Source organism: Eschrichtius robustus, chromosome 3 (assembly GCF_028021215.1).
Source record: "Eschrichtius robustus isolate mEscRob2 chromosome 3, mEscRob2.pri, whole genome shotgun sequence".
Classification (NCBI taxonomy): Eukaryota; Metazoa; Chordata; class Mammalia; order Artiodactyla; family Eschrichtiidae; genus Eschrichtius; species Eschrichtius robustus.
The window spans coordinates 143,982,930-144,009,508 of record NC_090826.1 but is presented as its reverse complement, the minus strand read 5'-3'; the positions used below and the strand labels follow the sequence as shown (position 1 = coordinate 144,009,508).

The window sequence follows — 26,579 nt, the reverse complement described above, 5'->3', positions numbered from 1 at the left end:
GATCCTACTTCCCCATGTGTAAAATGGGTGTGATAGTGAAAGCCTGCCCCCCACAGGCTTAAAAAACCCTTCCTGAAACCATGCCCCATAGGTTTAATAGAAACTGGTGACTAACAGAAGTTCTTGAGCTTGTCTTACAGAAGAGCAGATAAGGGAACAGCTTGTTAAAAACCCCTCTGCTCGTAAGACAACAAAACTGGCTGAAACTGTGGGGAACCAATGGGGCCAATCAGAGTCTGCGCAGAAGAGACTTGCTTGTCCAGGGGATGACCTTTCCACGTCAGAGGGTCAAAAACTCTATCTTCAGAGCATGCTAACGCTGCCATTTTCTGAACACGCATCCCATGAAGAAGCATGTAATTCAGATACGCCTGAGCAAAGCAGCAATTACCGCACCTTTTTCCTACCCCCAGTCACCTTCCCCTGCACTTCTGACCACCCTATACACTTTGCCCATAAATACCCCAAGCCCCCCAGCCTTCAGGGAGGTGGATCTGAAATCTGTTCTCCCATCTCCTCACTTGGCTGCCTCGTGAACAAACTCTTTCTCTGTTGCAAACAAGATCACATAGGTAAAGAGCTTTACCTATGTACAGTGACTGGGACATACTAACTACTTAGTAAATGTTACTTATTTATTCATTTATTACTATTATCAAATAGTACTGGGTTCAAAGCAACATGCAAGATACCTCGGGAATACCAAGGATATAAGATATTGATCCTGCCTCATGGAGTTCACAATTTAGGAGCAGAGATAAAATGTCTGCAAATAATTATACTGGGAGGCAACATGTGCTAAGAACCTTAAGCGTTCAATACAAACCAACTGTAAAGTCTGTTTGTAGTAGGTGGCTTCTGAACTGGGACTGGACAAATGGATAAAACTTTGAAAAATACATGTAGATTAAGAGGTCACTCCAAGCTCTGAGAAGATATTGTGTCAAGGTTCAGAATTAAGAAAACATAAGGCTTGCCTTGAAAACCACAAAAAAATTAATTTGGCTTAACTACAAAGTAGTCTAGAGGACTGTAAGACTAAAAAGGTATGTTAGGACCAAGCAGTCAAAAGCCTTGTCTGACAAATTGGAAAGGCTGTATTTGAACCAGAGGGGAATAAGAGAAAATAAATGTTTTTGAACAAAGGAAAAAATGAAACCATTAAAATATGATTTAAGGAGTTTAAGGAACTGTCAAAGGAGCCTAAGGGCAAGGAGACCTATTAGAAGATGATCACAATAGCCCAGGCATTAAGGAGTTAATGCTGGAACCAGAAGTTCTGCTAACAGTAGGAAAAAAGGATACTAATATGGAAAAGTAGTAAAGGGATTGTCAACAGGATCAGTTATGGAACACACAGTAATCTAAGGTAATGCTGCATCTGAACAAGAACAGTATAAGAATGATCCTATAGTTAGTCCACACAGAGAGTATGGTTTCCAAAGAGAGTAAACCTCCACAATTTAGAACCAAGGCAAAAAAAAATCTTTTTTCTGAAATATAAATCAGTAAGAATAATAACAACAAAACAACAGCAATAGTAATAATTTATATACTATTTGTCAGGTACTGTTCTAAATTGTCCTAAGTCCTTTACATATAGTAATTCACTTCCTCATTAATCCTGTGAGAAGATACTTTTACTTCTCCATTTTTGAGAAAACGGAGGACAAAGGTTTTAAGTAACTTGCTCCAGGTCAGAAACCTAGGAAGTAATAGAGCAGTGATATGAGCCCAGGGAAGATGGCTCTATGACCACTTTCCTACCCAGTATACAAAATGCCTCTAGATATGTAACACATGAGATTAATACCAGCCCTAAGATATGGTGTGCAAACATGCTGCTGATAGACCTTAGTAATCAGCCAATTCTAATCAAAGTCATCAAGATAGCACCTTAGGGAAATAGGAATGTAATTTAAGCAATGTAAGTAACACTGAAATCTGACCAGTTGTGTTTTGACATTTTCAGATAACTATTAGTTGACATAATTGACAAAAAGTAGTAGTTTTCACAGAGCTTAGAAAAGGGGATTAAAGAAAAAGAATATCCCTGTATAGGGGAAAGGCTGACCTGACTATTTGGCAAATAAAATTCCAGAGGAGAAAAGAGATTACTTTAGCTTGAGGTCAACATCCCCAGCAGTCAGCAAGAAAACTTGGCAGTAATCTAGTTTGCAGCGTAAACTTTCCTCTAGGAGTCACTTAATTTATAAATATTTAGGTTCAGCTGGCAGTTACTGATTTCAATGTAAATAAATAAATGGGCATTCTGATATATCAGCTTGCTTTCTTCTAAATTTGGTTACTGTTGAGTCCGGTAAGTTTTCAGTAAACTGGTAAAATAAAATTCCTAAACTTACAAATTTGAGGATGAACTCTTCTAAAACTATGAAATCATGGTGTTAAGATCCAGGTGACCAGGCAGTTTCTCTCTATTTCTGTACTAATTGATGACTCATTATACATTAACTCCTGGGTGAGGTGGGGATATATCAAAAACCAAAACAAAGAGTTCTTGTCCTTATAGAGCTTACAGGCTAGTCTCACTTTATAACAGGTAGCATAAGCAAAAGTATAGACAAGAGAGAGTCTACACTAATTAATTTTGATTGTCCTTGAAGATAATGAGCTAACTGAGGTAAAAGACATGGAAAGAAGAATTTTCACTCACTGTATATTCTTTTTCACCTACTGAATTATTTTTAAGCAATGTGAAGGTATTATATATTTTTAATGATTACATAAAATTATTAAAAATTGGTAAAAATAATTAATGAATCAGAAAATAAATTTGAAGAATTATTCAGAACACAGCACAGAGGGATAAAAGAGATGGAAAAAAGAAAAAAGGAGTCAAGAGATACGGCTGACAGAATAAGGAGAGTCAGCAATAGGAATTCCGAAACAAGAGAATTAAGGAGAATGAGGGGGAGAATAATTGAAGAGATAATAATTGAGAATTTCCAGAGTTAAAGATATGAGTCTTCAGATTGAAGAAAACACACCACATCTCAAGAAAGATAAATAAAACAAAACCTATACCTAGACATCTTGTGATAAAATTACCAAACATAAACGTTACAGAAGAAAATCTTGAAAGCATTCCAGGGTGTGACGGGGGTTGGGGGAGAGACAGATTACCAGCTAAGAAAAAAGCAATATGCTGACAGCTGACTACTCATTTCCAAGAAGATATAAGATAATGAAATTACATCTTCAAAGTGTCTAGGGAGGGACTTCCCTGGTGGTCCAATGGCTAAGACTCCACACTCCCAATGCAGGGAGCCCGGGTTCGATCCTTGGTCAGGGAACTAGACCCTGTATGCCGCAACTAAAAAGATCCCGCGTGCCGCAACTAAGAACCGGCACAGCCAAATAAATAAATAAATATTTTTTAAAAAGTGCCTAGGGAAAATAACTGTCAACCTACAATCTACACACAGTTAAGTATTAATCAAGAATGAAAGCAAAATAACACTTTCAGTCAAGAGAGGCCATGTCATTACAGGCAATAGAGCTTCCACCTGTTATTTTGGGATGATCTTGGAAACCAGCCTTCAGTCTATGAGGAAGCCCAGGCTACATGGAGATGCTACATGTTCGTGTTCTAGCTGACAGCCAGCATCAGCCAGCCTTTGAGATGACTCCAGACACCATCTAACCACAACCGCACAAGAGCTCTCAAGTGAGAACTACCCACACGTGTCCAGTCAAGCCCTGGAACCATTAGAGAAAATAAATAATTGACTGCTATTGTTTTAAGCCAGTAAGTTCTGGGATTTAGCAATAGGTGACCCAGAACATGAGGGCTGAGGTAAGGGAAAAAACCATCAACTACATAAACTGCAAAGTATGAAATTTCTTTTGCAGCTAATCTTTTGATTGGTTCAGCATGAGGAATTGTTGAACTGCTTTTGTCTATTTTTTTTCCTTTTGCTTAGTCATATATTCATTAGCCTTTTAGTGAAGGTTCCTTCTATAAAGTCCTACGGTATCTTAGTTGAACTAAGAGAGAATATTTTCCATATCTCAGCATGAGAAGAGAAATTAGTACCTCTGTTGGTGGTAGACAGATATGATCGTGGCAGCAGGAACCAATCACCCTTGAGCCCAGGTAAGACACAGACCTGAGGTGGAGTGTAGAAATTCATAAGAAGTAGGTGTATAGACAATGGCCCCTTCCTACATCAGTCATTCTGTCACAGAAGTATCTAAGTTGAAGAACTGGCAGTTAAATTTCTGAACATGGAGTTCTATTTTAAGCGACTTTTCAATAGAAAGTTGAAAACACACAGGTATGAAAAATGCATTGGCTCAGGTTATAATAAAATCTCTGTAACTTCTTTGAAAATTTACACATTTATGAAAGAAAATTAATTCCTGATTAAAGGTTCTGAAAATAAGTTGGAGTTTCTTTGTTTTGTTTGAGAACAGATGGTTGCTTGTACACTAGGTCCTAAGCCTATATATGTAAAGGAAGCATAACAATTACACCTTAATTGAATGGAACACTAGACTGAAGAATGTTTCTACTTCTACACACAAAATATTTTATAGGATCACATCCACTTCTTGTAATTGTTTACAACTATTTCCAAGCAATCTAGAGGAACTGTTGACTTTTTAAAAATAAGTACAGTAATCATGTAGTATTGTGCTCCTATGGTACAGAGGGCACCAAGATACAGAAAATTTCAAAATCCATTAAAAATCTTCCTCTTTTTTGCCCCTCCAGATATTACCACTTTCTCCCCTTTGCTCTTCCAGTCCTTCCAATAGCACTGAAATTAAGTTTGTATATTAAATTTTGTTTGAAATACCTAGAGTGGCTTCTGTTTTCCTGACTCAGCAATGACTGAAACAGTACTTGTTAACAGAAGAGTTATTTGGTTTAATTGTGGAGAAACCATTACCACTTGTTTCCCTTGATTCTTGGATCTACATTCTGACTAAGGAAGAAACAGCATCATATACAGCATTATCTAGGACAGCACCCTAACTTCATAGGTTACAGCTGGTATGGAAAATAAGTCTTCTACAGTGTGTTACCAAGCCAGTTCCTTAGATTAGTAGTACATGATAAAGCCAGCGAATTCCATGTAACCATAGCTGTACTTCTTTTGCTATAGAAGCACTGCAGTGAGAGAAGTTAATTCCATACTTAAAAGAAGTGTCTATTCCAGTGAGGACAAATCATTGCCCCCTTCGTGACGGAAGGGGTCTGAATCACTGCCACTAGTGGCTTGATGGTAGCCTAGGGAATGGTGCCTTATAGACTGCGTAGCATTTGCCTCAGCTGTTGGCAGTTCGGGCTCTCAGCAGCGGTAGCGTCCAGAGCAGCCTTCATAAGGGGAAGTCCCACGTTTGAGCTCATGTTATCCAGGCTGCTATTGTCCCTTTGCATATGAGCTCACTGACCAAACACTGCGGTGGCTAGGGGAAGAGGGTGACTGACATCCACAGGACCGCTGATCTTGTCCGTTTGACTACTGAGAGTCTCCACTGCAGTGGGTAGTCTTTGATGAGTACTCACATGGGACACAAATACCCTCATACTCTGTGCCCATTACAAGATGCCCATCCACACATCTCTCCTCTAGACTTTCCTGTCACCAGTCCTCAAATTGTTTTTTCCAAGTTTCCAAACAAACCAGTAGTCACTGCTTATTAATCAAGGTAGATCTGTTTCCCTGATCATTTCTCCAACTACAGTGAAATTTTAGGTCCCCGGAGATTAGTATTAACTCAGAGTCAGTATCTAGTAACCCCCCAAAAGGTCTGAGTATTTCACTTTTTCTAGGATAGTCACCCTAGTAAATGGATGCAAATCCTGTTAAAGAAGACTGATACATTCTTTATACTACCTTACACTCCAATGCTGTACAAAAGTACTCACACTTTTTCATCTACATTATCAAGAGTTTAAATAAAATCTGCATAAATAACTATCTTTAATATAAAAATATAATTTTGATGATTTTACTTATTTGTCTTAGCTCAACAATCAAGTTGGGGAAAATATATAGCTACGTGCTGTCAAAACATAATCTATCTTAATGTTAGCAAAAAAGAAACATTAATTGGGGCTTCCCTAGTGGCGCAGTGGTTGAGAATCTGCCTGCTAATTCAGGGGACACGGTTTCGAGCCCTGGTCTGGGAAGATCCCACATGCCGCGGAGCAACTAGGCCCGTGAGCCACAACTACTGAGCCTGCGCGTCTGGAGCCTGTGCTCCGCAACAAGAGAGGCCGCGATAGTGAGAGGCCCGCGCACCGCGATGAAGAGTGGCTCCCGCTTGCTGCAACTAGAGAAAGCCCTCGCACAGAAGCGAAGACCCAACACAGCCAAAAATAAATAAATAAATTTAAAAAAAAGAAACATTAATTGGAAAATCTACAACTTATAGTTCCAGTTACATTATTACTAATGGTAAGTATATGTTGATTCTTGAAGGTTTATTATGCCTTATTGACAAGGATTGGACCATCAAAATGTAACATAATTCCAGGGGTTTCTGACGTATAATCAATGTTTACTGAGTTATCTTCTAGGGAGAAAACATTGTCCTGAGTTGGACTCAACCTTTTATATTACTGGAAACAGCCTTGAGAACATTGATTGCATCACTTCTCACTATGGGCAGATGGTTGGTCTACTACAGTGTTAAAAGTTCTTTAGAGGCACAAGAAGATATTTCTCAAAATAGATGAGACTAATCCTAGAGTCTAGGGTACACTCTAACGTTAAACCTTTTGTACAACTACTCTGTAAGAAGGAATTAGAACTGATCATCTGCTTTATCCATGTATTTATTATATACTTACTATTTAAGTTAAAATTATTATGATAGCCCTTGTTGAGCACCTTTGATCCCCCACCCCATTTCATTTATTTTACTGATGTCTAACCCCACTGATTTAGTCAGTCATTCATCCCATCTGCTTCTCTGAAAAATGTAGTGTTTGGTAGTTTTAGCATTTCTTAGGGTGACTTAATAGCAGGGATAGCGGGGAATTTTAGTTAAATTATCAGATCAATAAATCATTAGGCAGAAATAACCAGCTACAGGGCTTCCCTGGTGGCGCAGTGGTTGAGAATCTGCCTGCCAACGCAGGGGACACGGGTTCGAACCCTGGTCTGGGAAGATCCCACATGCCGCAGAACAGCTGGGCCCGTGAGCCACAATTACTGAGCCTGCGCATCTGGAGCCTGTGCTCCGCAACAAGAGAGGCCACGATAGTGAGAGGCCCACACACCGCGATGAAGAGTGGCCCCCGCTTGCCACAACTAGAGAAAGCCCTTGCACAGAAACGAAGACCCAACACAGCCATAAATAAATAAATTAATTAATTTAAAAAAAAACTAGCTGTTAAAAAAAAAAAAAATAACCAGCTACAAAAGGAAAATTTTAAAGTATTGATTTTAAATGAAAACAACTCTATAAACAAAGTAAAATATTTGTTATCTTCAAGAAGTAATCTTCATTTATATTTGATTATTTGATTCTGGTGTGATCAAGTGGGAAATATTTAACTCCATCACCAAAACTGGATTTTACTGACTAAAACAAAAGAACACCGACACTTAGAAATGCTTTAGGGGTAGCAGGAATAACTGGCATCACAACGCAGATATTTAGGATGAAAATAAAGGTCCTCACAACGCTGACATTTAGGATAAAAATAAAGGCCCTTATTGCCTATTCTTGAATTACAAATGCTAGGAAGCATAGATAAGAGCTTCAAATGTATAAAATGAAATCTAGTTATTCTAAAAAGTAAGTCATGTGTGATCTATTACCTTCAGTAGCATTAAAGAGGAAGGTTAAAAAAATATCAGCTGTGTTGGATAATTCAGTCAGATTAATATGTGGATGCCACATATTTTGTCAGCTAATTTAATATAAATTTTACTATGTATTACATACATTTGCTATAAATGTTATGTTAAACCTGTGTTTATCAAACTGTAATATAGATACCATAAAAAGCTTTTACTGTCTATATTTTATATATATTATATGTCTTATATAAGAAACGCCTGCTTATATTCCTTAAGTCTCAATCACTTCCATTACATCTCGTCTTTCCTTCTAGTAACCCTAATTTAGATAGTTGATATAGAGAGATCAGAATTAAGCAATTAAGGATAACATGGGACCACAAGAGCCATTTGGGCAAATTACTGGAGGCTCCATCATCTGTTCTAGACATAAATACCTTTTTTATCTCCTCAATCTCTTTGTTCCAGTCTTTCTCCTTCCTCCTGATTTTCTTATTCTTTACCCTTTCATAGCTTGTGCTTCTCTCTTCTGTATCTTTTTTGGAACCTCTATATTACCTATTCATCTAATGTCATAATGTAGTACTATTAGCAGCATTTAGCCCTACAAGAAGTTGCCCTCCACCAGATAGACTATAAAAGACTCATTCAACCATTCAACACACCCCCCCCCCCCGCTTTTTTTTTTTTTAAACCATCTGCTATGCGTCATACAGGTATAAATCTAGGTATAGAAAAGTAAAATGAAGAAAAGTAAGCAAAGTTCCTGCCCTAAAAGTGGTCAAAGTCTTAGGGAGCTGATTATGAAATAAATTATGAAAAAGGTCTAAAATGATAGCATGGAGGGTGAAGCAACTAAACCTTTTCATTTTAAAATAAAAGGTTGTATTATTTTCTCTTACTCAACATAGTGACTGATATACAGGACATGGGGTATATGAAAAATCTGATACAGAGGTGCAGTGGTATCTGTGGAAACCCTAATGGGGGAGGGAAGGTGAAGTCTAATTATCTAAGGGTAGAAAGGCCAAGCCTCAAAGAAAGTAGGTCAGACCTAAACATGGATAAACCTCTCCAATCTAGACAAAGAAAATTTTTTATCAACGGCTGAACATCTTGCACACTGCAATGAGTCGAGATGCTGAAAAGCCACTAATTTTAAGGTCTTTATTTTCTACGTCTTTCATAAAAACTTTTGTTTCAACAATTAACTTAATCTATAAAACAGCCTAAAGAGTGTTATCTTTGTGTCAACAGAAGGATGACCTTTTCTAAATAACCTTTCTAAAACCTCAAGAGGTCAGCTATCAAAACATACAATATTAAGTTAATATTCTCTCAAATGCGAACTCCACACTCTTTGAAGCTACTAAATCATTAGTAGATATAAAAAACTGCTGTGATTGTAGGATTCCTTTTCCCAGGAATTATGTATGGTTATACCAGTATATGTTTTGTTCTTATGTTAAAATGGGGTAAGAGAGTAAAAGGAAAATTCTTCCTTGTGAGACTTAATAAGGATTTATATATGTAAATAACACACACACATGTAAAAATCCCCAGTTTCGTGATTATAATTGTTTTGTTTTAGAAAACCAGCTCTATAAGGTATTTCAAACCAAAGCCACAGGAACGTAACAGAGGTTACAAAGGTTTTGAAGATTACTAAAAGCATTTGAAGATGATAAAAATTAATCATCTTCCTTTCCTAAATTCAAGCAGAAGTCTCATTTTCCAAAATCATGTACTATGATCACAAATGAATGTCCATCCAGAATATGATTGTGTCCAAGGCACCATTGAGCACTCAGTCTATATTTAAAAACAATCAAACCAAATATGACAGCTAGAAAAAAAAATCATCTAAGCTTAAGAGATAAAAATTAATTAATTAAACTTGAGATATCCCTTCATATAAAAAAAGTTCCCTCACCCACAAAATGTGCCAAGTTATTGATAACCCCCCCATAAGATTCAAAATATGAAATTGAGAAAACATTCATTATTTTAACCACTTCATCCAAGGCTACTTGAGCTGGAAATCTAGAGTTCATGAAATTGACACAGAAATACAAAGTTTTACATATTAAACCAAGTGATAAAATGAATATACACACTTAAGCATGGTCTAGTTATAGTTTTGGGTTCAAATGCTACAATTTGGGGTTTTTTTCTTTTTAATAATTTCAACCTTATTTTAGAAAGGTGAAACACACAAACATGATTCTAAAACGTAGGCAGACTGCAATTTCCTACCCTCATCCTCCCCCTTTCCTCTCCTCTGCTTCTAAACCAGGCAGCTCATCATCTACTTCACAGACACAAAAACATACATTCACTGTTATTGTGAGTATTATCTTTCAGGTTGAAGCTGCACACATTTATAGTATGCCTCAGATTTGGATTACATGACCTGTTTAGTTAACTTTGTAGATATGTCAATCTAAGCACAAGACATTTAATGTTTTTTGATTAATGTACAAGTAGAAGTTTTCTTAGTTTTAGAATTTTCCATATGACTCTTCGATTAATTTTTCACTCCAAATGAAGCTGTATAATCTTTATATACTAAGCAAAAGGTTTTTGTGATCTTGAGAGTAACTTGATCAATCTAGACATAAGTTCACTAAAGTATAAAATGAGACTAGATTGTACTGCCCTAAAAAATAAATCTTAAAACACTTTTGTTTACATGGAAAGAGTATTGACTAGTTCGCTAGTGTTTAGATAAGAAAACCATTAACAAAAGTGCTCAAATTAATCCTGTATACGTATAAAAGGAAAGATAAGAGAGAAGCAATCTCTAAACCAAGAGCAAATAAGTTCACTCTCCTACCCAAGGAGAAAGTGTGCAGAAAGTATAGAAATCAGCGATATTCCCATCCCATTTTCAACTTTTACCAAATTAGGTATTCTGCTCCTAATTGTATAACTGTGTGAAGAACTGTTACATCAATATTTTCAATCTTAACTTACGACAATCATGTTTAGACCCCTATTAAAATTGAAATAACACACTTTTAAACATTTCAAGTTTAACATATCAGCTTTAAAGAGAAAATAAAGACTAACACTTGTAAATACGTTACAGTTTAAAAAGTATCTTCATACACATCACGTGAAGAAGGCATGAGTATTCTCACTTACTAAAGAAAGAAACTGTAGCTTAGGGTAGATGACATGCCTGAAGTCAGCTACAATGGGAAAGATCTGGAACTAGAAGCCCAAACTCTTAGTTCAACAAACACATTTGCATTCACTTCTTTAACTGAAGGACCTGGTTAACAGGTCATCTATTATTGATTCGTAATTTAACACTATAAATGATCTGCTATAATAAAAAGAAATAGAGTTGACAAATATTCACTGAGCATGCATCTCAAAACTAAATGAAACTATTTCATTTTAGTAAGCATCCAAAATACTAATGAATTTGTAGTCACTACAAATTTGAGTGTATTTTTCAACGTTTAAAAATCCACTCATAAGTTAGCCAACCGCCAATTTTTTAACTGAACTTACTTTAACATGACCCTGTTTTTTAAAGGATTTTAAGACCACATATTCACTTGACAAAACAATATACATTAATTTTTACTACATTTTTTTTCAAATGTCCACTGTTTGAAGGTTTAAAAAAAAACTTGCAATTTTAGTAGTTTCTGTTGATTAATGAATGCTTAAACGGGCAAACTTTTTAATCATAATGCCCTCTGCTGGTAACTCAAGAGGTTCTAGTATATTTATTACAGGAGGTTGGATTAATTTCTTTAACTGTGGTCCCCCACCAACCGCACATAAATCTCTTGGAAAGCCTGTTAAAAATACAATTTCCCTCCTCTACAAAATACCTACAGATACTGTGATTTCAGTAAGCCTGGGATAAGACCTAGAACTCTTATCTTCCCCAACAAATAAGCAGAGAATCGCTGGTTTGGTTAGTTATACCAACATCCGACTTTCAAAGCACAATAACTTTATGAAAAGCTCTGGGAAGGCATTATTATGCCTCTTTTATAGATGAAGACTGAGGCTCAAGACAATTTACTCCAGGTCACATGATAAAAAGTAGCAGAACAACTAACATTTTCTTATTCCTGGAGGTATGTACACTTACAGGAAAGATTAACAAAACTGAATCAGCCTTAAAATTCAAGTATTTACTTCCTTAGATATAGTTTATGAAAGCAGTACATGCTATACCTTCTCAGCCATGACTCCACATGAGATTCACCAGGGGAGTTTATAAAAATGCATACACCCAGGTCCCACTCCCAGAGAATCAGATTGAATAGGTTTAAGGCAGCACCCGGCCATTGTTCTCTCTTTTTTTTTTTTTTAAGCTCCCAGATGATTATAATTGGCCACCAGGGCAGAACACCACTTAGGCCCATGGTGCTCAGCCTTTAGTGTGCACAGAATCACCTGGAGGACACAGACTGCAAGGCCCTACCCCGAGAGTTTCCGATTCAGGAGGTCTGGTAGAGTTTGAGAATTTGCATTTTTAACAAGTTCCAGGTGGTGATGATGAGGCTAGTTCTGTGCCCACACTCTGAGAACAGCTGGTTAAGCATACTGGATAGTGGTTCTCAACACTGCCTACACATTAGAATCACCTGGAGAAATTTGTAAAATCCTGATAGCTAGGCACACCCTCAGACCAATTCCATCAGAATCTCTGGGGTGGGGTCCAGGGAACAATATGTTTAAAGCTTCTAAAATTAAGAAGCTTTCTCTATAGCAAAGTCTATAAAAGCTATTAATGGATGTATAGTGATTTTCTGAGTGGGTAATATAGTATGCAATATTTCCGAATTTTTTTGGACGAGAAACACTTCTGTCAAGGCACATAATTGACGGCTCTGGATGTGTGAAATACTAGCCTACAGGATAAAGTGGAAACTGCTTTATGCGGCCTATAAGACATTCCCCTCCAACCTTGATCCAGTCTCATCTTTTCCCAGACTCTCCCTGGCTCCACTGCCTGTATTCCTATTAAAATATAACTCTCTATTGCAATTATCTGTTTCAATGTGATTGTTTGCACTATTTCTACAAGCTCACTGGAGTCAGAGTTTGCATCTCATTTATCTTTGATTCCCCAGAGCTAGCATGGTGCCAAGCACAGGCGGTGCTCAATAAACATTTGTTGAGTAATTGAATTCAGACTAATATCCCTACTTTCTGTAGAAAAGGTAATGTGTCAAGCATGGCTTTTATGCAATGTAGCAGATGCAACAGCTTTTACATAGCTAACATCAGAACTGAATATTTCTTCTTCATAGAGCTACTCTTGTTTAATATTGCCTTAAATAAAAAAAGAGACTACATGCACTTAGAGATGATACTTAACTTGTCTTGGGATCTGTTACATCTTCAATTCATTAGTAACTTAAGAGTGGCAAAAAGCTTTGGTGATTTTTTATTCTAAGAATCATAATAGCCAAGTGATCCAAAAAGAGGTACAAATGCTTTGTACATTAACAACAAGATGAAGTTTCCAAAAACCCTTAAAGAGAAGTGAAAACAAAACCAAAAGCTACTATTGTTTTAAAAATCTAAACAATAGATTTGACATGCTAAAATCAAATCAGTTTTGATTTGGTTTTTTTAATTTATAAAGAACAGTATTCTTCTGTCAGCAAGCTGCATGCCTAATTCAGGTCAAGCAACTTTGGTATATACAGAAAAAATTGCAAGATTAAGTTTAGTATTCTTCTTCAGTGCCACAAAAGAAAACATCTGACTTCATGCTACACAGGTGGTATGGTCCATTCTATACCTTTCTGGAACTGTTTTCTATATACATCACAAATATTTAAAATAATCACGTATGTATTAAGTCTCAAAGCATCATAAAACTACGTTGCGGGCTTCCCTGGTGGCGCAGTGGTTGAGAATCTGCCTGCCAATGCAGGGGACACAGGTTCGAGCCCTGGTCTGGGAAGATCCCACATGCCGCGGAGCAACTAGGCCCGTGAGCCACAACTACTGAGCCTGCGCGTCTGGAGCCTGTGCTCCGCAACAAGAGAGGCCGCGATAGTGAGAGGCCCGCACACCGCGATGAAGAGTGGCCCCCGCTTGCCGCAACTAGAGAAAGCCCTCGCACAGAAATGAAGACCCAACACAGCCACAAATAAATTAAATAAATAAATAAATAAAGGAGTTCCTTAAAAAAAAAAAAAAGACTGCGTTGCTTCTCAAACTTTTCCAGTTTGTGGTACTGTGAGACTGTATTGGATGAAATCAATCATGTTAACAAACATTAACATATATTTGTTTTTAAAGGGCAGTGATAATTACCTTAACACATATTTTTCATTCAACAAGTAATTACTGAGGGCCCATTATGTGTCAGGCACTGTTCATGGAGCTATAGTTATGCAATAAAGAAAATAAAGTTCCTTATGAAGCTTACAATCTGGTCTATTTTTTTCTAGAAAGGAAAAAAGTGGAAACATTTGTGTGGTCCAAATTAGAAATAGGGATTCTTTGCAAGGGAGGGAAAAAAGTTAAATCTAAAAGCCATTAGTTTATAAAACTTGCTGGAAGACTCCCAGCAACTCTGAAAAAGCTGATAAACCTAAAAGAAAGATGAAAGTAATAAACTTTAAAATTAGTTAGTATTTACCTCTGAATTCCTTCAAGAATATCCTTAACAGCTTCCATTAACTTTTGAAGATATACAAATGCTTCTTCAAATGATGCTATTTTTGAGAACATCAGAGCTGAATTTGAGCCCAATCTTTGAAACACATCCATGCTAAAATAGAGAAAAAGATGCCCATAGGTACACATGCATATTTAGTGTAATTCAAGTATTTCGATTTCTAATGTATAAAATTAGGTAATATTTATAACTCATCTCTCATAATGCTAACTTATTTAAATTAGAAATAAAAGACAGTGACTTGTGAATGTCCAGGCTACCATTCATGCAAAAGATATCAATCAACAACTATACAGGTCTAATCTAAAGTAATACTGTAAAAGCTACGTGAATAATGTTTCACTCTAAGAGACCATAAGAGATGGAAGGGAAGTAATAATATCAATTTATATTCAAGTCAGTATGTAAGTACTGACAGTACTCCCGTACATAAGGATGAAGAAAAAAAATCAGACATCAGATTTAGAGTTTGCTGAAACTGGATGTTACAAGTGTTCATACACTTTACTCTGGTAATTCCAATTTTAGAAATCTATCACATATTAATAATTATTCATAACTGGGTAACAATTAGTAATCATCTAAATGTTCAACAATATTAAAAAAAAGTGTTAATAGTAAATTAGCCACCTGATGAAAGACCAAACTGTTAAAATGATGCTTATGCCATCTATGAAACAGAAAAATTAAGGTATATAAAATGTACTCAAATAATAACCATATAAAAAATCAAAACATATGCTGTATGGGTTGAACAGTGTCCCCCCAAAATTCATGTTCACCCACAACCTCAGAATGTGGCCTTATTTAAAATAGGATCTTTGTAATTAGTTAAGTTAAAATGAGGTCATACCGGATTAGGGTGGGCACTACCCTATGTGAAGACAAAGGCAGAGAGTGGAGTGATATACTACAAATACTGCTGGCAGCTACTAGAAGCTAGGAGACAGTCATAATAGATTCTCCCTCAGAACCTCCTAAAAGAACTAACTCCGCAGACACCTGGATTTCAGACTTTCTAGCTTCCAGAACTGTGAGTGAATAAATTTGTTATTTTATTTTATTTTTCAATATTTTTTATTGAAGTATAGTTGATTTACAATGTTGTGTTAATTTCTGCTGTACAGCAAAGTGATTCAGTTATACATATATGTACATTCTTTTTTTATATTCTTTTCCATTATGGTTTATCATAGGATATTGAATATAGATCTCTGTGCTATATCGCAGGACTTTGTTTATCCATTCTATATATAAAAGCTTACATCTGCTAACCCCAACCTCTTTAAGGTTGTGCATACGTGCTCTAATAATAGTTTTATACAAATTATTATTTTCGTTTTATAAAAATTATTTTTATTTTATAAAAATTGTGCATAGGACCTACCAGATCTTCAAATGAGCATCTCTATGTGAAAGGCTCAAGCATGAATATGTTGAGAAGTTCTACAGTGACTCTGGTACACAACCAGGCATGGGAAACAATGAAGTAGGCTTTAAAAACTATATACCGATAAAATAATATAAGCATTTTTCACTTACTGAAGTACTATAATGTAAAGTCTATTATCCAGAAATTACCAAGAACTCTGTAACATCCAGCACAAATGTATGTATATTATAGGTCAGTTCTAAGGTACATAAAGTACTCAAATGTTTTCTAAATGAAAGGAAGATTAAAATATCTTAGATATTGTTTTAAACTACTTTATTTTTAAAGTGATCATTTCTGGCATATACAACTTTCTGATAACAAAAATATCTGATAAGCCACAACATTAAAAATATGTTAAGACTGGACAAAACAAACAAAACCTTTGCTTTATATGAAAATACAAAATTTTAAATATTGTTTTCTTTACCTCACATGTCAGATATCATTATTTCTTTAGGATAACAGACTATATATTTGTTCAAAAAAAATTTTTAATTGTTGTCAAGGACTAAAAATGGGTCCCAAATCTATGACTGATTGAGAATAGATGTTTAAGTGGAGTGCTAATATTACTTTGCTGCTCTTGTAGACAACTAGAACAGATAAATGATCTTAATCCAAAACAACACACTGGGCCCTCGAGACAAAATCATACTACAAAGCATATAGTAAGATTAACATATTAATTATATAAAGACTATGGGTTTGGGGAAAAGTATGGAAGGGAGCGTCGGCCTACTTTAAAACCAGTTGTTTTCAATTATTTTTTAAGTTACTCTAGCAGCAGCCTATTTAAAGACTACTCACAAATGGTCTCTATCTTTTCATTTTACCAAGACCATAATACTTCATGTGTATGAAATAAAAGTATTTCTCCGTTTCAAGTAAAAGTATTTATCTTTCTTTTAAAAAAATTTTACATGAATTTTCCCTAATCCAGACTGATGTTTTCTTTACATTATTTTAAATCTTATTAAGGCTTTGTATCCTGCTAATTCGTTTAGCCAATCTTGGTGACTATTCATTGGTTTTGACATATATAGGCAATGATTCTCATCAAGGTTTCACATCTGAATCACCTGGAGAGAAGCACTAGTTCAGCTTCACTTCAGTCCTACTGAATCAGCACTTCTTAGAACCTAGGCATATATAGTTTTTAAACTCTCCAGATAATTGTGATGTGCACCCCTAGTTAAGCATCACTGTTTCTAAGGGTACAAATTTGACAAAAGGCCCTCTTATGATAATCTAGTACAAACTATATTGTTAAACTCACAACCCAAACACTAACTATTTAATGAATAAGAGGAATGATGGAAAACCCTAAAACTCAATAATTCTTGGAAATTTAGTACCTGTTTTGATATATTGTAATCCAAACATTCTCTAGGATAGACCAGATCTCTTGATGCCTGTTGGGTTGGGGAAGATGAGAACCTGAGAAAACGGTGATTTCTTGGTTATTAGATTTCATCAAAGAATTATCTTCTTGCCTTTTACCCGCTGCATTTTTTGAAGGATTTTGCTTAAGTTTTGCCTTGACCTGGGGAAATAAGAATTACATAATATGCAGCTAGTCCTTCACTAGTAAGTGAGAGAAAAAGAATGTTAATTGTTGCTTACAAATGTTCTAGCTTTCTGGGAAGTGCTGATTATTCTTTGTCCTTGATTATGCACAGAATATTCCCAGAATAGCATCAGAGCTAAAAAAAATTTCCTTTTCCATTTATATCAAACAATATTTCCAATCTATTTATTACAGAGTATAGAAGTAGAATTCTACTTGTAAGGGATTAAGAAATAAGTGAGCAAAGAAATGGAAACAACTGTTATAGACTGCTCTTTTAAGAAGTTTGGTAGTTGATGGAAGGCGATGGTACAGTAAATAGCATGACCAATTAAAAGTATTTAAGAATAGATCTGAGCATATTTTTAAGCAGGGTAGAAGAGTGATACTACTGGTTCAAGTGATTTTTTTAAAAAATCACCTTGGGGGAAAATATTAACTTAGGTGAAACATATATCTGATAGAATGGAAAAAAAGTTTTAACTATGATTTTAACTTGGGTTTTTTGACTTGGCACTACTATAACTTCTTTGTGAACTTAAATAAAATCTCTAGGTTTCCTTTGTTGATAAAAGTATGATTTCAAAGGTTAGCTTCATGGATTATTCATGGTTTATTAGTTTCATGTTTATCAAATTTTAAAAAAAGGAAATTTCCAAAACTGTAACAGTTAATATTTATTGAGCATTTCTCATGTACAAGAATTTTCTAAGAACTTTACTACTAATTTTCTTAGAACTTTATATATAAAGTTAATCCTCACAATTACTCTATGAAGCAGATGCTGTGATTATCTATATTTTATAACTGAGGCACAGAAAGGGTAAGTAACTCATGCAAGGTCACACAGATGCTAAGAGGCATGAACAGAATTTGACCTTCAGTAGTCTATGAATGGGGTTATAATCTCTCTCCAACTATAAAGAGAATATTTCCCTTTTATTTCTTTTGAGGCAGGAAGAAAATTGCCTGTTTACGTTAATTATGGACTTAATAAACACACATGAATGGAAAGATGTATTTTGTTCTGAAATAAATGTGTTTACTCATCACACAGTGCTTTTCCTCAGCTCTCAAACAGTAGTGTATACAACTATGCAAATGGATTGCTTTTTCAAACACTTATATAGCACTTACTATGTGCTAGGCACTAAGTGCTCTACAAATATTAATTTATTTGTCATGAAAGGTCTGAGGCAGAGATTATTATACTCTTTTTACAAAAGAAGGGATCAAGGCTCAGAGAGGTTAAATAACCAGAAGGTAAAAACACAACTAGTCAGCATGGGAAGTCTGAGGCACACAAGTCTAAAGTTTATTAACAAGACTTATTTTAATTATTCTATCTCCTGGAACAGCAAGTCTTTTTTTTTTATGGTGGTTAAAAGGTTTATAAAAGAAAAAAATATACATCCTTTTCTCCACCCCATCTATATAAAAATCTGGAAAATGATGCTACTTAACTTTCCATTTTTGTTTCTCAGAAGCAAACAAATAATGAATATTTCTCTTTTCCAGATTTTCTACACTTGGTAAATTCAGATATGGGGGATTTTTTTTTTATAGTTACTATATTTAGATATCCTGTTCCTGGAGGTAATCTATTTCTTTTTGTTGCTCATGTTAGTGACACATGACTAAGTATTCAGGTCATATATCAAATCTAATGTATTCTACAAAACAAAACCCTATTGAAAGTGTATTTTAAAAGCCCAAGCTAAATCACAATGTTCCTGGCTGACTTGGACAATGAATTGTTTCAAACATGAAAATAAAGCAACACTTCAGAGCTCTAACTGTGGAAACAACACAGGTTTCAAGCAATCAGACTAATGCCAAGTGCTGCGGGAAAAGCACTAATGAGGATACTAGATTCTTTGCCACTTGCCTTCTTGAAGCTTACTAATGTGACAACTGGAAAATCAGGATCCAAGAAGAAATAACTTACTAAGTAATAATTCAATATTTTTAAAAGTGGGCAATATATCATAGGCATACCATTATGTGATAAACAACACTAAATTTTAACATCACATTTTCATGGTAACTCCCATTGCTAGGTTTCCAATTGATGAAAGAATCTTGATATTCATTAACATTTTTATCTCAGTCAATCCTAATTTTTTTTATTCTCAATAATTTTAATTCAAAAACTGCTAAGCCTGTGAGTATCGTGAACTTTTCATCTTGTTCACCATGTTTGTTTCAGTAAAAATGGGGTTTACGGCTCAGTTCTGTGAGGGAAAAGGATAATGTAGTTTCCCCTGCACAATTCAAGTACAATACTCAAGCTGCAACTCCTACATTCCCAGGTCCATTCTTCCCTACTAAAGGTTCTAAAAGTCACACTTGCCATAGAAAAATATAACTACTGATGTTTTGGTCATATTAAACCAAAATATCATTCACCCCTTAAATCAATTCTTTCCTCAAGAATTATCATATTTTTCCTATGAGTTTATCAAAAAGATGCTTCTTTTACTCCATAAGATACTCTCTTAAGCAAGTAAGTTCTTTCCTCACCAACTATGACTAAGTTTAATATCATCTAATCCTTTCATTACTTCATAAGTAGTGGGACCTATGTTACCAGAAAAAATCATTGAGAAAAACCTGGCCAATTCAATAACTCAAAGAAAAAAAGAATATGATATATACATACTAGATGAAAGTACCATTAATAGCTTATCTAGAATTGTGATGCTGAGTTTTTTGAGCTATTTCGGGCATATAAACTATCCAGAATTTTCTAGATTTGAAATTAGAAGACTGTAGAAATACAGTATTACCAGGGACAAAACTCCCATAGTTATTTTAAAGGGGCAAAAAGGCCATCAGTGCTAGGTGGACTGCGTAAGACTCACATGAGGAGACTTGTTAAAAAATTGGTAGGTCGATCGGCAAAGTCTGAATAGGGTCTGCAGGTTAGATAATTAATTATGTCAATATTAATTTTCTGATTAATTATACTAGTTACATAAGATATCCTTATTCTTTAGGATATATATATATGGAAATATTTAGGGGTAAAGGAGAATGATATCTGCAACATACTCTTAAACAGTTCAGAAAAAATATTTTGGATAGATAAGTAGACAGGTAGATAGACAGGGAAAACAATAAAGCAAATGTGATAAAATATTAACATTGGGAAATCGGGGTAAAGGATATGTATGAGAATTCTTTGTATTACTCTTGTAATTTTTTTGTAAGTTTGAAACTATTTCAAAATAAAACATGAAACAAGAACAAAAACATTACTGGGCACCACTGCCAGAAGTTTTATTCAGTAAAGTTTGAGAGCGGCTTGGCATCTGCATGTTTAAAAAACTTCCAGAGTATCTTGATGCATGTTGTGATCCACTGGTCAGGAGCACTGAAAAATGAGTAGTCAGCAACAATGCATAGCTTTCTTCTATTCATAAGTGAAATAATATAAAATCCCAACAACTGCTGTGACATGGCTTCCACAAGAGGATGTGTGTTTTATAACTTGTAATGAGGACTGCTTACTCGCCATTCAATTCACTTAATATTTACTTAATGCTTTTAGTATGTTAGAATAAGTTAAAATCTTTTACCTACTGTTGTCTGCTCAATACACTTTTAGAATGTATGTGATTAGCTACTCTAAGTGGCATTCCAAAGGTATCTTACCTCTATAAATGTTTGGAGTAGGTTGTTTACTTGAGCAAAGGCCTGTGGAAGAATACCATCATAATTTGACCTTGTACTGAAAGCATGTAGCAAACTTTCAGAATCCTGAAGCAGGAATTTCACTGTTGTAAAATCCACTGCATTGTTAGCTGGTAACAGAAAATTAAGAAGGAAAAAATATGTAAGAATGAGTATACAACACAAAAATGTTTTTGGAAAACCAATCTAATAATAATTATGAAATTTAAGAAGAGTACGCATTCACACCTATAGGCCACTCTTAATTTATCTCTCTCGTGTAAAAAGCAACAATTAGACTTAGTTTTAGACAAGGTTCTTGGGGTTGACTCTGGTATTCTGTACAGCCTGCCCTCCATATCCACCAGTTCCACATCTATAGATTCAATCAACCATGGATCGAAAATATTTGGCAGAACAAGTTCCATCAAGTTCCAAAAAGTGAAACCTGAATTTGCTGTGCACTGGCACCTATTTACATAGCATGTACATTGTAAATGTAAAATAATAATCTAGAGATGATTTAAAGTATACAGGAGAATGTGTGTAGGTTATACACAAATACTATACCATTTTATATAAGGGCCTTGAGCATTGAGAATTTTACTATCCTTGTGGGTCCTGGATACCAAGACTATATTCAGATTCCAGAATGTCCCTCAACAAAATCAACTTCAAAGTAAAAGTAAAATGTGCAACATACTATATGTAAAATAGACAAACAACAAGGTCCTACTGTATAGCACAGGGAACTATATTCAATACCCTTTAATAAACCATAATGGAAAAGAATATGAAAAAGAATATGCATATATATATATGTAACTGAATCACTCCGCTGTACACCAGAAACTAACACAACATTGTAAATCAACTATACTTCAATTTAAAAAAAGTAAAAGAAAATGAAAGAACATTAAACTCTTCAGAAAAGAGATAACCACCAAACGAGTTAAACTACAGATTTTCAAAACTGAGGTTGTTTGTATACATACTACTGTTGAGGTATCATAGAGTCACATTTTGGTGGTAAGCACTTAAATTATATGCAGAACCTTTCATAATCAACTCAGTTATCATGTAGTGATTTACCTTCAAACTTCATTACATGAAATGTAATACTAGATTTATTGAAAATGTGTTCTCTCTGGACACAATATAACCTTAGCGAAAAATAAGCAATTTGGGTAACAGTGAGCTGTGGGCAAGAGACGCTAGTAGAATTATTTTCCCCCATAAATTAGCAAAGTGAGTTAATCTACAAGTAATAATGTAAAGATATAACAATTTTCTCTCAAGGAACTAAAATCGCCTACATTAAATTCTCAAACCAACTGGGAGAAGTGGTGACAATAATTTCAGATTCAAAAAGTTATGAACAATGAAGTTGAATAACTTTCTAATGTCACCAAAATTCAGAACAGAAAAAAAATATTTCTATTATTAAGACAGAATACTACATAATAGATTTCAAAGGCAATTAAAATAACCATGCTACAATGTGTTTGTTTTGTTTTCTTTTAATGCTCACAGCTTCAGAGATTCTGTTATATTCTGAAACACTGGCATGGTTTTTCACTGGCACTATGAGTTAAAAAAAATAAAGAGTTTCTCTGTATAACTTACACAACAAGTATTTGCTTGTGAAATACTGAAAGGGTAAGTGAAAATAAAAAATAGATTTTCATAATTAATTACACAAATTCAGAAATTCTAATCTAATGTGATGGTTATAGCCAAGCTTCTGGCTTCCCTTTTATCAAGCAAACAACCAGTATATCTCCTTACAAAACACTTCTAGTTATTTTTCAGATCAATGACTAGTTTAAATTCCTGTGGGAAAAGAAGAGATGAGAGATGCTACAGAAGACAGAATGTAGGTAAATCTCCTCAGAAGAAGAAGTTGGGCACAACTTCTCTTAAGGGTGCTTCTCCAGTGTAGGCTATGTTTCGTAGGGCTTACATCCTTGAATTAATCATTTGATTTCTGTCTTACAAGAATTCTTTACTAAGATTATGGGCAAAAGTATAATAACAATGATCAATTCCGTACCTAGACACAACATAAAATCCATATAGTTGAAACAATTTAATGCTTATATAAGATGAATAATTATTTAGGTTAAAGTTAATAGGGACTACAAAGTCAGAAAAAGCTACTACTCATCTTCTACACAATTTTCTACGAATTGATCTAAAGATACATGCTTGGTATACTGTAGTTAAACACATGTATAATTCAACAGCTGAGGATACTATTAAAAGATTGTAAACAAAATCATAAACTGTGATTTTTTCTAATTCAAAATTATTTTAGAGCAGAAGGCATTTTTATAATTCTATTATGTGTTCTTCACAAGTCAGTAAATATTAGGCATCAGATTCTTCTAGATCGAGGATCAATAAATTATGCACACAATAATCCTCAAAATGAGTTTTTGGCAAAAGGAGCAGTCACCGTCTCTTCAGTTTTCTTGTTACTAGAAAGAAACAGAGCTGCTGACTACTATCTCTAAGCTGTGTGTAAGAGCAAAACAGTGCCCAGCCCTGGAAAAACGGACAAATGGAAGATGGCAACTACATATCCCATTTTTGAAAATCTTGTTCAAGATCCCATTTTTGAAAATCTTGTTCAAGATCCCATTTTTGAAAATCTTGTTCAAGATGATTTATGGACTTTCTCTTTTGATAGAATCAACTAAATTATGCCCCTAGTAAAAGATATGGACAATGTTTCTATTTATCTTGTAAAACTGCTTTGGAGACATGTCCAGTATGTCATTCCATATATATATATATATTCCTTATATAATAATACCCTAATAAATATTTTCCATAGTTAAAGATCAATGCCTGGAAAGTGTGTCTTTTTTTAAAAAATCAGTAGCTTTTAAAAATAGATATTCATATATAAGTCATAAGGTATTGATTGTACACCTTATGACTTATTCCACATATAAGTCATAAGGTATTGACTAGGTACTTTAAATTCCCTGGGGAAGTTTTTAAAGATATAAAACATTTTCAAAGAGTTTATACTTGAGGGGAGAGAGAGAACTGGCATACCCCTCCATAGAATGTTTTTGTTTTATCTTAGTTTCCAGGAAGCTTAGTGTCAAAATCTGTGTTCAAGTGTGTTCAATTGTTTTCACATGTTTTATAGTAAAACTATCTTTCTTATTCTTCATTACCTGGCGCTTGTACCTTAAAGCCTAACTTAAAACCTTCTGTACTCAGGTGGTCATGTAAAGGCTCACATATACTCAGTTATTTTTTTAAAATAGACAGGATATAACTAATACATAAAATAATAAACAGAATAGATCACTTCATGTTAGAAGTTTAAGAAAAGTCAAGAACCAACTGAACATCCTAACAATGGTTATACTTAGCTTTTTTTTTTTTTTTTTTTAATTTATTTATTTATTGATTGATTTTTGGCTGCATTGGGTCTCCGTTGCTGTGCGCAGGCTTCCTCTAGTTGCAGCGAGGGGGGGCTACTCTTGGTTGTGGTGCGCGGGCTTCTCATTGCGGTGGCTTCTCTTGTTGTGGAGCACGGGCTCTAGGCCTGTGGGCTTCAGTAGTTGTGGCACGTGGACTCAGTAGTTGTGGCTCCCAGGCTCTAGAGCACAGGCTCAGTAGTTGTGGCACACGGGCTTAGTTGCTCCGTGGCATGTGGGATCTTCCCGGACCAGGGCTCGAACCCATGTCACCTGCATTGGCAGGCGGATTCTTAACCACTGTGCCACCAGGGAAGTCCTATACTTAGCTTTTTAAAGGTATAGCAAGACAAATCTAGTTGTTCACTTTGGACAAATCACTTACCCTCTCAAGTCTTGTTTCCTTAATCATATCAATAAAACACAGACTTTAATAACATTAGACCAGTGCTTTTCACATCTTTTGCTTCTTAGCAGAAAAACTATTTTTTTAAATCATACATGGAATCTCTATATATAAACAAACAAAAGAAAGCTGAATGGCTAAAGTTGGGGTTGAGGGCCTGCTATTATCAGGCTCCCCATCAACCTTTCCACCTCCAATCTGTGGCAACTCCAGAGGCACTTCAAGAAGGTTCTGTGCAACATAGTTTAAAAACTACCAACTAAGTGGTTGATTTTAGTCTCATCTTGGTTCTAAAATTCACTATGCACCAAAGCCAAAGGTTTCCTATTCCTTATCCATGTATTTTAAATAGAAACCTTGATAAACTATTTTTTAAATTAGTACATGAAATATAGTCAAAGTTTGAGTGTTAAACACGATGAGAAATGAAAAGAAATCCACATAATTCTATTGGCATACCTAAATAAACTTTAAAAAGTTTTCAAACATTATTAAAAATTATATATTCACAATATCCAGGAACATCAACAATGATACAATTAACAGTTACAAGCTCTAGGAACTGCATCCATTCATCCAGCTGCCATAAATTTCCTTAAGAAATTAGAAGTATAAATGGTTAAGAACTAATTGACAAATCTCTTATTAATTCATCTTCACATTCCATGGAGTATATCTATTAGTCTGACTTTAATACAACACTTCCAAAGACAAGATAAAAGACTCAAACCTTTAGAGAGATTTTCATATAGGCTCTCAACAGTTAAAAGCAAGTTCTTTTCCATAACTAATCCAAATACAGCCAACCAATGTTTTCTAAAGCACTGTAATAAATGTATTAGAGTCCATGGTGGTTTCAAGTACAGCACCTAGAAAAAAACAGCATCATTGATTTATTTATTATTCCTATTATTTAAAAGTACCTATTTAGGAATTCCTACATATATTTCCAGGTAAAACATAGTTGAATTCTTTTTAAACTAAAAGATGTTTTATTAAACGCCAATCACAATCTTAAAATGCTAATTCCACTGCAAATTGCTTTTGTAAAATTCATATTAGTATTAATCCTTATAGCTTCAGAAACTATGTGTGCAAAAAGAAAACACAGTTCTAATCAGAAGAAGCATAGTTCTAATCAGCAAAAGTTGTCGATCTACTTTTCAACATGGTCACTTCTATGAGGAAATCAATCTATTTCATAAAACTAGAGAAAAAAATCTATATAGAAAAAAATTGTCAACTATAATTGACACTTGCTACACTCTTGTAAAGACATGTTTACAAACAAGATTGATCATTTAGTACTACAAGATGTCAGCACACCCTTTTTTGAATCGTTCATATGCAATGACTTTCCTAGACTCTATTATGAAATCTAATTTACGTCAACCTTCCTAGAAGAATCTGATCTTTCTTCATCATCTTGGTTCAACACTTGATAATATAATCAAGCCACACTGGCAAATATTAGAATCTCACTGAATATTGGGAAGAGATACAATTGATGGGAAACAAAGTTTCTCCTAATGATAAATGTGAATAGCAAACAAACATTAAACTAAAAAGGCCACTATTGCCAAATGTGGTGTTTTACTGATT

The 26,579-nt window shown here is 34.8% G+C and overlaps 1 protein-coding gene across 6 annotated transcripts in view; it reads right to left on the bottom strand.

Moving 5' to 3' along the window:
- The window catches only part of SWT1 (SWT1 RNA endoribonuclease homolog), a 103,280-nt gene that overhangs the window by 33,606 nt on the left and 43,095 nt on the right, over positions 1-26,579 (bottom strand). For all 6 annotated transcript variants that reach the window (XR_011073646.1, XM_068541408.1, XM_068541411.1 and 3 more), the window contains 4 exons: positions 25,708-25,846; positions 21,114-21,262; positions 17,245-17,432; positions 14,416-14,547 (listed from right to left, as the gene is read on the bottom strand). Coding sequence is in view for 5 of the 6 variants with exons in the window: in XM_068541408.1 (XP_068397509.1) it covers positions 14,416-14,547; positions 17,245-17,432; positions 21,114-21,262; positions 25,708-25,846 (608 nt within the window). In the remaining variant the exon portion in view is untranslated. The remainder of the gene's footprint in view (positions 1-14,415; positions 14,548-17,244; positions 17,433-21,113; positions 21,263-25,707; positions 25,847-26,579) is intronic.